This window comes from Lipophrys pholis (assembly GCF_963383615.2).
Source record: "Lipophrys pholis genome assembly, chromosome: 13".
Taxonomy (NCBI): domain Eukaryota; kingdom Metazoa; phylum Chordata; class Actinopteri; order Blenniiformes; family Blenniidae; genus Lipophrys; species Lipophrys pholis.
Genome location: NC_137632.1, coordinates 27,145,282 through 27,163,938, shown reverse-complemented (window position 1 = coordinate 27,163,938; position 18,657 = coordinate 27,145,282). Strand labels below are relative to the sequence as shown.

Sequence of the window (18,657 nt, the reverse complement as noted above, 5' to 3'; positions counted from 1 at the left end):
ATCTCATTACAGGCTTCTGCACATGATGATGGCGACCAGTCGGAGTCCAAGTACAGCTTGTTCATCCACTAAATGCACAGATGAATTGCAGAAAAATTGACATAATCGTTTCTTTTCCCAGGTAATTTATTTTTTTGCAAATTTTGCATCTATAAAAGACTTGAAAGTCGCTATTCCCTCCGTCCCACCGTCTTCTGTTGAGGATGTGTACCTTTATGTTACAGTGGTAATGTGGAGAGCAGAAAAGGCTTTAGGCTCAACTGCATATAAAGTGTTGTATTGGAGGATGACAGTTAGCACAGCGAACAAAACAATGACGAAAATTGAGCTTGCGTCAATCTTTATGACAATAGTTCCAGGATTCCAGCAGTCGGGTGGAAGCCCATCGGCTCGTTAGGGCTCCTGTTCACATATGACGGGGGTCTCCAACCTCGGTCCTCGAGGGCCCCTGTCCAGCATGTTTTAGCTCTCCCAGTTGTAACAAGCCTGATTGCAATGAAGGGCTTGTTATCGGGCTTTTTCACAACCTTGGTGATGACATCATCATTAGATTCAGGTATGCTGAAGCAGGGAGAAACTAAAACATGTAGGACAGGGGCCCTTGAGGACTGGAGTTGGCCCTCAAGCCAATTTTCAGGGCGGTCATTTTAAGCACATTCACACCTGGAAGCAACTGAAATTTACTGTATTACTGAGTTTATTTCTAGGTAGCAAAAGAACAATACGATAAATGGATTCCACTCGTGGCTTTCGTCTGCTTCCGAAGTACTTTACATTGTTAGTCTAATTTACTCAGTATGTGGGCGAGTAGGGGGGTTGTTGGGTAGGTGGGTAGGTAGTTGGGAAGGGGGGTACGTAGGTAGGTGAGTTGTTGGGTAGGTAGGTAGGTCAACTTCACTAGTTAATCCAAATACGCTAGTGGCGAAGCGCTAAGCTGTCTAGCGCCTGTTGCGCTGTGGTTTCTACACTGTCAGCTGCCGTGTAAACATGCAGTCAGCTGCGATGGCTTGTCGGAGGCAGCAAGAGTAACTGAGGGGGGCGGAGCTTAGCCAAAGGTCAATTTATTCATCTCTGAATCAGCGTAACAGATTCTATTGTTCCACTTTTGGAGTGGAGTTTCTGCAGCCTGACGAGAATCCACAAGTCTTCCTATCCAACCGGGGTTCTGCATTTGATGAAAGACAGCACCGTGCCAAAGACTTCATGTCACTTTCATATTTAGTTCCAGGCTTTTTGTCACTCAAGATCCGTATAAGTGATGTAGCTATAAATGGCTTGAAGGTAGCGGGTGTCAGAAGAAGACGAGCTTCATCTCGCCATCATGAAACAAGATCCTAAAATTGCTACATCAAAGTAAGAAGCTCAGTCCTCCTGCGCTTAAGATAAATGGCAGACTCGTCACTTTTCCAGAAACTTTCCGTGGAGCTCCCTACCGAGCTGACTCGGTGTGAGCCGCGGCGTGGCGGCACAGCTAGAGGAACATCGCGCCTGCTCAGCGGCGACCTCGCGCACCCGCCGCCGAGGCGCGGCGCACTGACACGGCTCCCTGCCTCCCTGACAGGCGCGCTTTATAGCTGCAATCTGCATGTGGGCGGGCGTCACATTTCCAAGGACCGCTGCTGACAGCGGCTCGGTGGCTTCCTGCTTCGTTAAAAGTCGGCGAGACCCCGAGAGTCAAGGCCCACGAAAAATCTGCCGCCTCGTGCTAATTGGATTTCTTATCTCGGCCGGTGGCATGAGGACACAGCTATGATACGAAGACGGAGCGTTTAAGAGGATAAGGCAGAGGCCCGGGCGGCAGACGACAGGGGGTCAGACACGGACAGATTTACCGCTAAACGGAGGCTCTTCCCGGGATTTAATCGCGACCGCGGTTCCTGCTTGTTTCACCGATTTTCCCGGACAGGTTAGCTGGAGGCAGAGGGCATCACGCCGAGCGGCTGCACACTGCAAACTATCGCTCCCTGCTGCCAAAACTACTCACATCTTCGGGCCTCAGCTACGATCCCAGAAGAAGAAGGGAAAAAGAAGCGTCAGCTCTCTTGGCATCACTATATGAAGCTGAATATTCTCAAGGAATGTAATACAAGCTCTCTTATGTTACCGCAGGACAAACCTGAAAGTAATTTAGACTTCTCTGAAGCCTTGTGGTAGTTGTGTGTGTGTGTGTGTGTGTGTGTGTGTGTGTGTGTGTGTGTGTGTGTGTGTGTGTGTGTGTGTGTGTGTGTGTGTGTGTGTGTATTTTTCCCCCTAAGCGCTCCCGAACGTGACGCATATTTCAAAGAATGATTTCCGTATAGAACGTACAGTTCTTGTTCTTTTATATACATAGAATGTGATGTAGAATATACCCTGTGTTCGTTCTGGAGGCCAGAAATTCAAAGTTAACTCTCTCCCTGTTATATGTCTGAGGTCTACGCAGACTTTTTGTCTGGACACCAAAATCCCAGAACGGGCTTCATTCAGTATACAGTGGGGCAAAAAAGTATTTAGTCAGCCACCGATTGTGCAAGTTCTCCCACTTAAAATGATGACAGAGGTCTGTAATTTTCATCATAGGTACACTTCAACTGTGAGAGACAGAATGTGAAAAAAAAATCCAGGAATTCACATTGTAGGAATTTTAAAGAATTTATTTGTAAATTATGGTGGAAAATAAGTATTTGGTCACTTCAAACAAGAAAGATCTCTGGCTCTCACAGACCTGTAACTTCTTCTTTAAGAAGCTCTTCTGTCCTCCACTTGTTACCTGTATTAATGGCTCCTGTTTGAACTGGTTATCTGTATAAAAGACACCTGTCCACAACCTCAAACAGTCAGACTCCAAACTCCACTATGGCCAAGACCAAAGAGCTGTCGAAAGACACCAGGAAAAGGATTGTAGACCTGCACCAGACTGGGAAGAGTGAATCTACAATAGGCAAGCAGCTTGGTGTGAAAAAATCAACTGTGGGAGCAATTATCAGAAAATGGAAGACATACAAGACCACTGATAATCTCCCTCGATCTGGGGCTCCACGCAAGATCTCATCCCGTGGGGTCAAAATGATCATGAGAACGGTGAGCAAAAATCCCAGAACCACACGGGGGGACCTGGTAAATGACCTGCAGAGAGCTGGGACCAAAGTAACAAAGGTTACCATCAGTAACACACTACGCCGACAGGGAATCAAATCCTGCAGTGCCAGACGTGTCCCCCTGCTTAAGCCAGTGCATGTCCAGGCCCGTCTGAAGTTTGCCAGAGAGCACATGGATGATCCAGCAGAGGATTGGGAGAATGTCATGTGGTCAGATGAAACCAAAATAGAACTTTTTGGTATAAACACAACTCGTCGTGTTTGGAGGAAGAAGAATACTGAGTTGCATCCCAAGAACACCATACCTACTGTGAAGCATGGGGGTGGAAACATCATGCTTTGGGGCTGTTTTTCTGCTAAGGGGACAGGACGACTGATCCGTGTTAAGGAAAGAATGAATGGGGCCATGTATCGTGAGATTTTGAGCCAAAACCTCCTTCCATCAGTGAGAACATTGAAGATGAAACGTGGCTGGGTCTTCCAGCATGACAATGATCCCAAACACACCGCCCGGGCAACGAAGGAGTGGCTCCGTAAGAAGCATCTGGAAGTCCTGGAGTGGCCTAGCCAGTCTCCAGACCTCAACCCCATAGCAAATCTGTGGAGGGAGTTGAAAGTCCGTGTTGCTCGGCGACAGCCCCAAAACATCACTGCTCTCGAGAAAATCTGCCTGGAGGAATGGGTCAAAATACCAGCTACTGTGTGTGCAAACCTGGTAAAGACCTCTAGGAATCGTTTGACCTCTGTTATTGCCAACAAAGGTTATATTACAAAGTATTGAGTTGAATTTTTGTTATTGACCAAATACTTATTTTCCACCATAATTTACGAATAAATTCCTTAAAAATCCTACAATGTGAATTCCTGGATTTTTTTTTCACATTCTGTCTCTCACAGTTGATGTGTACCTATGATGAAAATTACAGACCTCTGTCATCATTTTAAGTGGGAGAACTTGCACAATCGGTGGCTGACTAAATACTTTTTTGCCCCACTGTATCTGATTTGAAGCCTCTTATACTCTAAATAACCCTCATCACCACGGTGACAGACAGAATGATGAGATGACCTGACTCTTCTTTTTAAGAACATAGATATATTAGATTGTACTATAATTATCCCACAGCGGGGAAAATTGACATTGTTACAGCAGCAGCGAGGCAAAAGGAGCAAAAAAAACACAATACACTTGAACTTAAAGAAGCAGAAAAATACTTCTTAATAATACAAATATACCACATACTAGATTTTAGGAAGCAAAATTTACAATATACCAGAAAATATACATACAGCGTATTTTAACAGAAAAGATAAGCACTCCACAATAAACACAGCAACAATATACAATGAGCAAAGTGTGCAAAAAAAAAAAAGTATGGCTGTACACTGGAGGAACCCGGAGGAACACCGCACACAACAATGTAAACAATCCCCATGGAGAGTGGAATAAGACACAATATGACATGAAATGATAAACTAGGACATGATAAGAGATACGATATAAAGCAAAATTACATGATATTACTAGATATGACGAGTTATAAAGCAAAGAGAGACAGCGTTTCACAATATCACATAATATGATACGATATATTAAACTAGAGCTACACTCGGTAGAGCGCAGAACGTCGCCAATTTGTTTCAAGAACCGAGTTAGCGTCGCTAGCAGGTTAGCCGTTAGCTGAGATTGACGCTAACGAGCCTGTCAGGTAGCAACATCACTGTGTATAACACTGAGCGGGGGGCGTCTCCATGGCAACCGACGCTGAACTCCTCTGATCGCCTTAGATCTCCGCCCCGTGCGGCTTCCCTCATCCGCTTCGTATGGGACTTTTTTTCACAGCTTTTTGGGGTATTTATTTATTTTTGATTTAATTTGTACAATTCGGGTTAATAGTTTTTGCAAAATCTTGGTCAAATACATAGAAAATAAATAAATAAAACACACAGACAAAAACAAAACCTTTGACCTTCTCTGTTGGTCGTACGACCTTCATTTACAAAAGTAAATATGATCCAGTTTGACATGGTGTGCTACCAGACAAAACCCAATAACACAGTATGACACATTACATTATATTAAAGATGATACAATATTCTGAAATATGACATATCACATCACAAAATATGACATTTCACAAATACTATACGGATAATATTTATGAAATGATGGGACAGATTTTATGAGACAATACGATATGATACATTAACCTTCATTATATACAATAAAGTTCATTCTTCTCATGTTGCATGAGTTTTAATCAAAGTCGCTCAATTTTCAAGCCTTGATGAAAAAAACTCATGATACCAAACATTATTTTAATATATCATGATATATTGTGATTTTGAGCATATTTCCTTCTGCAGGTAAAAATACACTGCATAAACTGTATTTCAGGGTTATCTCAGCCGCGGCAAATAAACACAGACGTCAACAAAATGAGTGAAAGAGTCAAAACTTTAGCATTTGAATGTTTCAACAAACAGTGAAACGTCTTTTAGTCGCAAACAGTCAAAGTGAGCTTCAGATCTGGTTTTTAATCAGCCGAGCCATCTGGGAAACTGTTACACAAACAAACACATTACAATTTAGCCGTTATCGTGGTTAAAAAAATGTTTTATTAAAAGAAAAGAAAATATGCCGATGCTGTAAAAAAAAAAACAAAAAAACTACATGACAGGACATATCAGAGCACGAGCACATCACAGCAGAGGATTTATGGAAATATATCAGAGCAGCTTATACTTTCTCCACATGCCTGAATTTGTTTGCATGACATAAATGTCACGATATGGGCAAGCTTGGTGCATAAGCACATTTATTTATTGTGGTATTCTTTAAGACAACAACATGTAACTTTTACTGTGTCTCCCACGGTGAGGGAATGGCTCAGGAAAATCTGGATCCGAGTCCGTGTCAAACTATATTACAGTGATTTGCATGGCGTCAGGCTGAAGAGAGCGTCTGACTCGACTCGGCGGGGAAAATTCAGGTGGAATTAGTGACGTGACGGAGGCTCGGTAAGCTTGAAGCGTCTCGCTGAGGCAGCTCACGTCCCCAAAGTGGGATCACACACCTGAGAGTTCCTGCTTTGAACATATCTTTTAGTGAGTGCAGTAAAACTGTCTGTAACAGCTCCACCATGTGAGCCAGCTTGTCTTTTTGGGGTTTTTTTCCCATTTAAAATCGTCTCATAGTACGACGCGTGTGATGTGTTGAGACTGCCCTTGTCTCATAAGACATTTTTCAAGCTCGGGCTGCTCTGGTATCTCACACGTTTGAGCAGGTTACTGAAAATAACTGCGGATTATGGTTGCTTCTTTGAAAAAGAATTGTTTATGTCATAGATACTGTAGATAAAAAGGTAACTAGTTACTGGCGTTACTTTGAAATCCTTCACTTAGTCCAGTTATTAACAGCAGTTAAGTTGGAGGAAGATGCTCTGGAATCTGGATGTTTGTGAAGGAGGAAGATGCTCTATAACCTGGATGTTAGAGGAAGATGCTCTATAATCTGGATGATATAAGGAGGAAGATGCTCTATAATCTGGATGTTAGTGCAGGAAGATGCTCTATAGTCTGGGTGATATAAGGAGGAAGATGCTCTATAATCTGGATATTAGTGCAGGAAGATGCTCTATAATCTGGGTGATATAAGGAGGAAGATGCTCTATAATCTGGATGTTAGAGGAGGAGGATGTTCAATAATCTGGATATTAGTGCAGGAAGATGCTCTATAATCTGGATGATATAAAGAGGAAGATGCTCTATAATCTGGATGATATAAGGAGGAAGATGCTCTATAATCTGGATGATATAAGGAGGAAGATGCTCTATAATCTGGACCTTAGTGGAGGAGGATGTTCTACATAGTTCTGTCAGGAGGGTTGAGGTAGTCCAGTGTAAATGGGGAAGCAGCTTTATAGAATGCTAATGCTAAAGTGAGGCAGACAGAAGCATTAGTCTTCTCATGTATCACACAAGTTATGTCAGCAGCCAGAATCTGTTGTCTTTCAACAATATTTGACAAAGTGTCTCCTCAGATCTCTGCTCAGCTCTAAGCAGGCGAGGATGTCGTCGTACTCGGATGCACCACAGGGTCTTCCCTTTGATTTATTTTCAATCTGAATACGACTGTGCGAGCGATCCGGCTGAATTGCTTGATCTTTCATGAAGAAAAAAAAAAAAAAAAAAAGTGTAACCATTTGACAGATTGTGCCTCATTCCCCCGCCTGACTTGGCGTGTCGCAACTTCACCATATCCCCGGATCGCGGCGATTAATCTAGCGAGTGTAATGCTATGGTGACAGACAGAAAACACACTCAAAACTGCATCCAAGTTCAAGGCGACCAAATTCCACGCGAAGAGCCTCTCGAGTAAACGTGTATTGCATCGGGAAGATTGATGGGATTGAGCAGGAGAAAAAAAACAAACCTGGTGTGAACTATTCAAAGGTAACCCAGTGAAACCGTTAATATCTTAAGATTATTAACTCTTATTTCATGGGAATCGTGGCATTGCAGACTTTTCATGGCGGTGATGTGGTGACCGTTTGCTCCACACATTAAAAACATCAAAAAGTAATAAAATAAAACAGCAGTCGTGATTTAATTTGTCTATTGTTTCGCAAAAATAACACTAGTTTCTGCCACACGGTGGTGTTGTGAGTTACTCGAACCTGTCAAAGAAACTGAAACAAGCGGTTGACATGAAGAGGATTTCATAGTTTCAACTTCAGGGCTTCAGACCAGGAACCAGGAACCAGAAACCAGAAACCAGGAACCAGGCACCAGGCACCAGGCACCAGGCACCAGGCACCAGCAGCAGATCGTCTCCAAACAGTCAAACAAAGCGTCAATCATCCCCTGGGACAATTTCATCATTTCCCACTTGCATTTTATCCTATGGACATGGGGTGGTCTCTCTTTCCCAAATGGTCAGTGGGGAGGGGGATCTGTGGGGGGGGGGGGGGGAGTAATCAATACATTTTGCCCACAGCAGAATTTCTCTGGTGGGACTTCGAGGTTGAAAAGTGATGCAGAACCAGCAGTCAAAATCAATACACTGTTGAGTCACACACACACACACACACACACACACACACACACACACACACACACACACACACACACACACCAGTTTTAACAGCTCCGGTTTAAATGCTCATGATGGAGACAATGCGGTGACTCAACCTGTCCTTCCACTTCAGCTTTAAAACGCGCGCGCGCTCGCGCGCACACACACAGTTTGCAGCCACTTCAGGTTGCACGCGTCAATTCCGACAACAGGTCGGAATCGGGAATGCTCTCCTCGGTGAAGTTAAGCAACTGCTGCACCTTCACACATCCTACCAAAAAAGCGCATCGTTTCGCTCTTCGTTCGGAGAGTCAGACTCTTCTCAGCACACAGACTGTGTGAAATATTAATGATAATATAATATATAAACAGGACGACGTGATGAGAATGAAATGTGGCCACTGCGCCAGAGTGGGACTCCTCGCCGGTCCTCTCACAGCCTCGCAAAGCAGCTGTCACACCGACTTGCTCCGGTCCCAGCTCCGGTTACCGGAGAGCGCCTCCAAAGTGCCGCGCGTCATTGCGCATTATCAAGTTTTGGAGCCGCAGCAGAGTTCCACACAGCAGGGGGACAGAAGTTGATGGCAGTCATGCACAGTAAAGCCTACCTTGATGGCCTTCGTGGACTGGCACTTCACCTGGTGCGACACGGTGGCGGTCTGGTTCATGACTGTCCTCCAATCCAAGACAGAGAAATAGGAAAGAACGACGCGCTGCAGCTTCTCCTGAACTGTGAGGATGAATGAGATCCGTCCGCTCTCTTCACTCTTCAGTCCGGTGTGTCGGCTGAAGAGCGCAGCCGCGTCTCACGGCTCTGAGTGTGTGAGTGTGCGTGTGCCTGTGTGCGCGCAGCGCAGCCCGGAGCTTGGTTGGTTGGTTACAATGCAACAAATCAGCGATATTAACCAGTAAGCAGGGGCGACGGCAGAAAGAAGAACAAAATCATTCCTGGGTGACCAAAGCGTAATAAAGCTGTAAAGTTGCTCCATCATTATGTCACCACATTTGTTTTGCACTGATTTAATTCCTGAGGGAGAATCACACTTTGAATCATCTCATTGAATCGAACCACAGTCATAATATTTAATCTTTCTGTAGCGCGGTGAAAAATATCAATAAATATATGCTAATGATAGATACTTGTTTAAATAAAGAGTTAAAGGTGTATTAAAGACTGATTAAAATACGTAATTTTAAGGCTTGTGGAAGTTTATGTGAATGCTTAATGTATCTAATTACGTTTATTTCGTAAACCAAATGTTAAATCTGTGTGAGTGTCTGTCTGTTTGCTCGCTGCTGATTGGATAAAAGGGGTCCTGGAGGTGAGGAGCAGTAGAGCAGGTGGAGGTGGTTCACAAGTCTGGGAGAGACACAGAGCAGGAAGAGGGTGTGCCGCACCATGGGTGCGTCCAAATAGTCCCTCCTATCTCCTTTCCTGTTCACTTGTCCTTAACCCCCGTGGATGACGTCACGGGCTTAAGGAAAGGTGTTCAGAGTCTTCCTAAAGGAGTTAAAGGAGGGCGATCGTGTTGTTCTGACAATCCGACCGCACTTCCACTAGGTGGCGTCATAATAATCCTTCTGCCGTGGTGAAAAATAAACTAGCCTGAAATAGACCACAAAAAGCACATTCCTCTCACTCACTTCTAAAGGAAGCATCAGTGGTTCCTAGGCTGAAGGAGGTTCTAAAGGAAGCATCAGTGGTTCCTAGGCTGAAGGAGGTTCTAAAGGAAGCATCAGTGGTTCCTAGGCTGAAGGAGGTTCTAAAGGAAGCATCAGTGGTTCCTAGGCTAAATGAGGTTCTAAAGGAAGCATTGAGCCTCCTTTCCATCGCTTAGTGAGATTTCATGGCCACCACCTAAACACTTCCTGGGTTAAGGAGATGTGGATAGGAAAGGAGATAGGAGGGACTATTGGGACGCACCCCAAGCCTCAAGGAGTTGAGCATTAAAGTGCAGGTCACATGTCATGGTCATAGGTTGTCGGTCAAACAGTCTGAACAAAGACACATCAGGTGAAACTTCAGCCCAAAGTTTCCACGTGTCTGGACTGGATGAGCTGCTTTTGACCAGTTAGTGAGCAGAGGCCACGGCAGGCTAGATGTTCACCACCAGATGGCGAGCCACCCTGGATGCTCCAGAGTTCCTCTGGCTACTTTGGACGCCTCACAACTGCGTCGTGTTGATTAATGGTGAAAAATGTGTTTTTCTTTTTTTATTAAAATAAGACATTTGTTCTCTCTTCATATGAATTTCCTGTGGTTCTGTTTGATGTAAATGTATTTTTGGCGAGGGTTAAAGGTCCTCAAACATGAGTTTGCAGTTATTTTACTTTCTCAAAACTAATATTATACTGAGTTGTTTTATTAAAATACTACGAAAGAGCTCAGGGACAAACTTCTACTCACTATGGTTGGAAGACGGGTCCGATTTCATCATTGGATAATAAGAGGAAGCAGTTTAAAGTTCATTCAAACTGGTTGGAAAAGGTTAAAGTCAGAGATTGATGAAGACAGTCAAGAACTTCTACGTTAAATCTTTATGGAACTTTCAGACTCTCGTGTTGAAATATAAAGAGACATGTCTTTCCCAGACTGAAATCATATCTAATATGTCTTGTGCTTGATTTCATACATCTGTGGCGAGATGTCTGAGCGACGCTCTGAACTAACCCCGTCCTTCCTGAGCGATCCGGAGCTGATGTGGTAATCTTCTGCCTCTCTGAGCCAGTTCGATGTCGTCCCTGTCCCGCTGATGGTTTCCAGCTCAGTTTTCTCTTCCCCTGCGGGTTTCTCTGAGCGTGAGCCCGATCCACCGCCACGTCCTTCGCTCCTGGTTGATAATCTCCCTCAGTAATCTTCATCATATTACCAAAAGCCACCAGATCCCAAGGACGGAGCAAAGGCACCGGTTCACAAACACCCAGACCCCGTCGGGGATGTTTTGGTTCCCTTCCCGGTCGCAGCACCGTAGAGTCAAACGGCTTCCATGTTGCTGGTGAAGATCATCAGCTCGGTCTTAAAGTTTCCATGTTGTGCAAAATTCACCCTATAATGGTTTTCTAACAGTAGCATGTGTCCTCATAGCCTGTGCACGAGGCCCCAGAAGTTGCGCCATGTTTTAGTGAACGTGTGCTCATACAGGAGAATCAGAGATTATTCCCTTTATGACATCACGTGGGGAAATAAATCCTCCCTCTGGTAGTGGATACTCATTTTGATCCTCCCCCCAGGGAGATAAAAGAAAACTCACAAAGAGTACTGATATACTGAATAAATTCTTCCGACCAAACTAAGTAAGATATCAGTACACATATTTGTTTTAACTCGCCATCTTCAGGAGCTTCTCCTTCTACGTCAGATTCTGGTTCAAACTGGTTGAACGACAGCGTTTCTCCAACTCGACAATAAATCCAACGTAAACATCAAGTCAAAGTCAAAGTCGCTTTAGTTGTTAGTTCAGCTACACATTTTCACACGAAGACGTTAGTGCATTGTGCCGGTGTATCGGATTAACAAGTTTCCCTGTTAAACGGTGACTGACTTACTTTTGTGTTCATCGTTGCTTCTAGTAACAGAATATATTCAAATGTGAATCATAAAAGTTACAACACTTGGAAGCTTCATCGTAAACGCTGTTTAATGGCGTTCGTCAGGACAGCTCAGGATTTATGTCGGGTTTTTAACGTCTGTTATTAGCAGCAACGAGGGACGCTAAAGGGTCAGCAGCTAACAGGGAAACCACTTATTCTGAAACACCGGACAGCTCTTCTCCAGAGACGGGCCTGGAGTCGGAGTGGATCGACACGGAAACAGAAACAGCCTGTTCTCGGTGGAGCTCACGAGAGGAACTTTTAGACCGGATGGAATTCAGGATCAAGGCTTTGAAAACAATGGACCTCTGACACAAATGTGAAATTGTTGAAAAACTGTATGATATGGAACCTTTGAGGCTAAAGTTGCTGGATCTCCCGACACATCGAGTTTTACAAATTGTTGCCTGGTTTTCAGAGCCGCCATCAGTAGAAAGGCAGCATCTCGTAATTAAGAATGACAATAATACAACTGTTACTTTGTGAGTTCTAGTACTTAAAGCTTCATGAGCATAACGTTGAAACAATGAAGAATAAAAAAAGGTTTGAAATATTCTAATTGTATTCTTCATATTTTCTGCGAAGCTCCTGTATTTGTGTTCTGTATTTTTAGACGACTAAAAAGTCCAAAACTTGAACTCACGTTGGCTTTATCCACACAGCCATAAATCCCACATTATGAATTTAGCCCAGATGGCTCTAATTTGCCATTAATTGCACACAGCAGGCTGAACACTGCTTTGTTAAATTGTGCCCTGCAGCCACGTAAACCATCGGTGCTTCTGCTGCAGAACAGTGCGTGTCCAAGTTTGACATATATCAATTAATTAGAGGTAATTTGACTAAACATAAATGCGCTCAGGTACGGCGCTCAAACAATGATTAGCTGAAGATGCGAAGGTAGTAAAGTTGACCGTGGCTTAGATGGTTATTGTTTGTTCACAAGCACACGTGTGTTTAAACAGGCTGCAAAGCACCAACAGACACACGGTGACACACTCAAAATCTGCAGAATCAATCGAACGGGTTGCAAGCAAAGCATTTTACCAAAGTTCAGCCCCGTTTGCAGGACAACACTTCAGGTGGGAATGCATTGAGTTTTTATTTTTAGAAGAGTTTCATGTTTACACAGCAATGTTTGTTTTAGAAATGAAACCATACACACACACACACGCGTGCAGAGAACAATACGCCTTTATAAACATTAACAATGGGTGTACGGCGCACATTCGTATGGGCAGACAACCTCGTTGGATTGTTATTACGGTGACTGGGAGTCATGACACTCCGGAGGAAGACGTCACTATCCAGCTACTGAGCGTGTGCAGAAGATCCAATTACTACGACCGTGGTGCGCATGTGCAGGAGCGGCGTTTCAGAAAAGTTGCATTTCCATGGGGACGGAATCAGAGTGTTTTCACAAAGTGTCGTTTCACGTCGTTTCCATGGCGACAAAACCGCCGCATTTTGGAAAAAGTGGCATGTTTCTCCCTTTTCCACGGAGAGGGAGCGATTTTTGAAAAGTTTCACATTGGGAGCCATTTTCAAAAAGTTGCTTCAACAAGAAACCAAACGTGCCTCTCTGGAATACGTGGAGAAAAACACACCAGGGCACAGGGAGAACATGCAAAGTGCACACAGACGATATCAATCCAGTTCTTACGAGAGGAAATACAATCCACTTCGTGTCGTTGCAAATTTAGTTGTGAATTTGTCGTGAAGTCTTTTCGCTTTCTTTGCAAGTTTAAATAGTTCGGCATTACGTTTGAGTGCAAAAAGTAATGCCGCGTGGACAACATGTGAAAGCGGGGCAATTATACACAGCGCCATGACACGTCTGTAATTACTTGCCAGGGGCCAAATTGTAGTGTTCCGTGTTTCCGCCCTTTAAGTTGCATGATAATAGAAGTGAATGTCTGTAATTGTGGCTAAGTGCTGAGTTTATGTTGATAAGTAGACGTCTTAGAGTCAGCTGCAGAGAGATGTGTGCCAGATTCCAGTTTAGTAGCTCACAAAATACAGATTATAATGTAGGAGATCACAAATAGGATTCATTTTACAGAAGTGATACCAAACAGTTCTGTTGAACACGGAATTACAGACATTCTTTTTATATGCAAAATGTAGATTATCTTCACAAGTTCACAAGCAATAAAAAGCTCTGTAATGATAGGAAAGCAACACAGTGTGCCCTCGTCATGATTAGCACCGACTTTACTCTGGTAAAGTCTTATTTACCTTATAGTATGTTTACGTTATTTGTTCATCGGCAAAATTGCACAAATGATATAAATTGAAATAAGTTCAGAATTGTTCTTTGGCCTAAATTGTCCTTTTTTCTGTTGGGACACTGTTTTACATGAAGAACTAGTTTGGTTGCTCAGTTCAGAGACTTTCAAATTAAAATCAAAAATCAAAAAGAACAGTGATCGTGATTTTATTCCCCAAACAACATCCCCCACCCCTACCCTAACCGAACTGTAACCATCCATCCATCCATCCATCCGTCTGTCCATCCATCCATCCATCCATCCATCCATCCATCCATCCATCCATCCATCCATCCATCCATCCATCCAGCGTTCTGCTGACAATTTCCTCCTGGGTGGGTCGGACCGATAATATAGTGCCAGGACAACCTTTAAATTAAAACTACATTGTTTCTGACGTTTCTGTGAAAGCAGACATCATTTTCAAAAAGTTGCCGTGTAAACATGCAACTTTTCTGGAACAAAAAAGCGAAAACGATGTGGTTTATCTTGAAACATCGTCATGTTAACGAGGCCTAAAGGCGACACTGATTTCCATCCATTCCAGACAAAAGGCTGCAATCGTGGGAGAATCTTTGGTCTCTCTTAATCAGTAGTCTTACAGTGATGCCACTAACACCTTATTTAGTAATACCTTATTCTCATATGACCATTTTTTCACTATTTTCAAACCAGGATTAAATTAAAAACAAAATTAAAGTTACTTATCCGAGTCACTGCGTTACTATTGTAGCGTCTAGCAGGACGTTTGAAAGGAAGACGTTCTGTTGTGGCTTTCTGCTGTTGTGTTGTGTCTTTCTGTTGTTGTGTTGTGGCTTTCTGTTGTTGTGTTGTGGCTTTCTGTTGTTGTGTTGTGTCTTTCTGTTGTTGTGTTGTGGCTTTCTGTTGTTGTGTTGTGGCTTTATGCTGTTGTGTTGTGGCTTTCTGTTGTTGTGTTGTGGCTTTCTGCTGTTGTGTTGTGGCTTTCTGTTGTTGTGTTGTGTCTTTCTGTTGTTGTGTTGTGGCTTTCTGTTGTTGTGTTGTGGCTTTATGCTGTTGTGTTGTGGCTTTCTGTTGTTGTGTTGTGTCTTTCTGTTGTTGTGTTGTGGCTTTCTGTTGTTGTGTTGTGGCTTTCTGTTGTTGTGTTGTGGCTTTTTGTTGTTGTGTTGTGGCTTTCTGTTGTTGTGTTGTGGCTTTCTGTTGTTGTGTTGTGGCTTTTTTTTTGTTGTGTTGTGTCTTTCTGTTGTTGTGTTGTGGCTTTTTGTTGTTGTGTTGTGGCTTTCTGTTGTTGTGTTGTGGCTTTTTGCTGTTGTGTTGTGGCTTTTTGTTGTTGTGTTGTGGCTTTCTGTTGTTGTGTTGTGGCTTTTTGCTGTTGTGTTGTGGCTTTCTGTTGTTGTGTTGTGGCTTTCTGTTGTTGTGTTGTGGCTTTCTGTTGTTGTGTTGTGGCTTTTTGCTGTTGTGTTGTGGCTTTCTGTTGTTGTGTTGTGGCTTTTTGCTGTTGTGTTGTGGCTTTCTGTTGTTGTGTTGTGGCTTTTTGTTGTTGTGTTGTGGCTTTCTGTTGTTGTGTTGTGGCTTTTTGCTGTTGTGTTGTGGCTTTCTGCTGTTGTGTTGTGCTGTTGGCTCTTCTATGCCACCGCAGTAGGAGCCTTTAACCAGGGAAACACATACATTCAGTGGTAATCAGATCACCTCACAACATTATTACATACAGTATTTAATCCCTCTGCTCCATCAGTTTTCTCCAGGTTCTCCATCACGCCCATTCTAAGTTCTTTAGGTCCGCTGCTGAACGCTCTGTGGTGGTGTTCTTAGTGAGGCTGCGTTGGCCTGGTGGTCTGTTCAGGCTGATTCTCTCTTTTCAGCGGGTATTTCTTACAACGCTGTCCCTTCACACTGCTCTTGACAAAGCAGGTATAAATGATGGATGGATGTGTTGGTTAACTGGGTTTATGGTGAAGCTCTTGGGGTATTGAACGGGACAAAGAGCCACAGCTCACGCCCAGCAGCACAAAGGGAAAGATGGACAGTTTTAGAGGGACCAGCGGTGACCTTTGACCCCAAATCCAACTATAAAGTTTGGAGAGCTGCACCGTTTCACAGCAGAAAGAACAGTGGAAGTTTTGTGTTTGTGACTAACGTGGTCCAGGATGTTGCTGCTCAATCTCACTGGAGGAAAAGTTCCCAGAAAGAAAGCTCAATGACCCACCGAACCTGTAACTCATCATTTAAAGCCGCTGAAGTGATAAACACACACTTATATCTGGATGAAGAAGCTATATACACCATATTATAAGATTTTTTTTTTCAATTGTTGTTCTTACAGTTTTTTCTTACTTTCTCATATCATATTTAAAATTCTGTACTTTAAATTTCTGCTTGTCACTGATTTAATTTATTTCTGCATATTATACCTCCATCGGCAAACCGGAAGAGGTAAGTTACCATATTTTCTGTATAACAACTCAATTTTTTCTTTATTGTTTGTTTGGTCATGAAACTTTTGGCAAAAAGTGACTTGTACATCTAAATATACCATGTGACCACTAGGGCCGGGCAAAAAAAATATATTTAACTGATTTATTTTTATCTTTATTTAGCAAATTCAAGTTTATTTCCCTTCATGGTTTTTCTGAATTTTCCGGGTTCTGTTCTAACATTCCTTGTGGGTTTCTGTAGCTGCTGTTGCACTTTTGCTTAAACTTGGATTAAAGCTTGAATTTGTTGAATGACGGAGCCTCATTTACTTTTTATGGGATTGTTTAAATGTATTTTAACTCTCAGGACAATCACAACAATAAATTTGCACTTTGACAATATATCTGATGTCTGCAGTCATTTTTAAGTGCAAATATCAAAAATCAAATCAAAACTCGAATTTTTCTTTAAAAAAGCACAATTCTTTTTTTTTTGGGGGGGAGGAGGGGGGGGTCGCCCAGCCCGAGTGACCACTAGAGTTCAGAGTGAAACTATAAGGGAGTGGAGAGAAGAAACTGTTTCCGTGATGGAGAAAACTAAGAAGGCTAAAGGATGAGGAAGGAATTCACAGACGGTTCTGGGACTAAAACTGCTGGACGAAGATGATAGACGGTGCAGTTCCATCTGGACATGGAGGAATAACTGTGACTTAAACACCAGTGACACTTATAGATGTCGTTTCCTCTTCAGGACAGATGGAAGTTATAGTCCAAGGCAGACGCTCCAACGTCTCCAGCTCTTGTAGGAATCCAGTTTGATCTCTAATATCATGAAATTAGAATGAGAATGAATGAACGTGTTATTCTTCCTATGAAGCGTTTCAACATCACACCTTCGGAGGAGTCTGCTCGTTTCCAGCTCCTCCAATCCCCCATTCCTGCCACCGTGGGCGCCGTAATGTAATTCAACTTTGGAAACATCCTTAATCGCGGATGGCGTCGCCGCGGCGACACGATCTTATTGCACTGCAGAGAGAGAGAGAGAGAGAGAGAGAGCGAGAGAGAGACTCTCAGTTATGGAGGGGAAAGGCTGAGATACGATGTGGGGAGAGAGAAATATGTTTCTCCGTGACACCGTGAGTAAACGAGTCCACGGCGGCCTTCAGACGCTGATAAACTGCACGAGCGCGGCTCTCTGGTGACGCTGCGTTTCGGCAGAAAAGAAAAGGAAAGAAGAGCGGATCTTTTTCGCGCCGGTTGTTTGCCTCCTCGGTCTCGTTCCGGTCCTCCCGGCGTCTCCCCGGGTCCTGCGTCGCAGATCGTTACGTCTGAGCACGCGGAGATAGTCGGGGACCCTCCATATCAAAGGAGTGAAGGTTAATTGAACAATTGTAGCACATCTGTTTCCCATCATGCATTGTTATCGAGGGGGTTCATTAGAGGAGTTCTGCACGGCGCAGCCCGCTCGCAGCATCTCCACGAGCTCCGAGCGTCTCGGGCTGCATATCAATATGTGGATGTCTGTTTACGAAGTGTTGTTGTGTCATGCAGCAGTACATCAATACCCAGCGCGGCGGCGGCGGCGGCGGCGGCGGCATATTCATGAGCGTTAAAGCCTCCAACGCTTTGATATAAAGCAGAAGGGTGGATGCAAACGCTGGAAGGAGGCTGTGCTGCGCTAATTAACAACGTCTGATTATACACGGCGAGGAGAGCGCACCGCGAAGCGCCAGGTGTAAATTGCTTTAGGTGGCTGCGAGTACATGTTCAGATTTTGTCGTAATTACTTCCCATGTGTAGACGTACATGGGTGGGTGAATTAAGAGCTCAGTGCAAAGGCGTTGCAGGCGGGGGGGGGGGGGGGGGGATGGGGGGTGGTGACTGAGTCAACACCTTCAGGTTGCCTTTAATCCGACACGCCTGGACGGGCGATGGCGGCGTGCGTGGATGCGTGGATGCGTGGATGCGTGCAGCAGACAGAGCGTTTGAATGCAGAACTTGTGTCTAATTAGACCAGTTTGACGCTTCCTGTTTACGATAACGCTGCCAAAATATACGACGTGTGCAAATCCTTTTTTTTAGTCCGACGCAAGAAGGTCGAGTGTGAATAAATTCAGGATACATTCACCTGAGGCTGTTCGCACGTTTCCTGGTGAAAATGGAAAAGTTCTCTTGTGTTTCGGGGTCCGTTTACACGACGACTGAAAACAGAACTTTTTTAGAAACACAGCGACTCCGTCTCCGTGGAA

General features: G+C 43.8%; 1 protein-coding gene across 1 annotated transcript in view; it reads right to left on the bottom strand.

Annotated features, from left to right (window-relative positions):
* dpp10 (dipeptidyl peptidase like 10) overlaps positions 1–8,970 on the bottom strand; it is a 268,040-nt gene extending 259,070 nt beyond the window's left edge. Inside the window, exon 1 of the mRNA XM_080478071.1 lies at positions 8,763–8,970. Coding sequence (XP_080334197.1) covers positions 8,763–8,822 — 60 coding nt within the window. The 5' untranslated portion in view covers positions 8,823–8,970. The remainder of the gene's footprint in view (positions 1–8,762) is intronic.
* Positions 8,971–18,657: the final 9,687 nt, after the last annotated feature.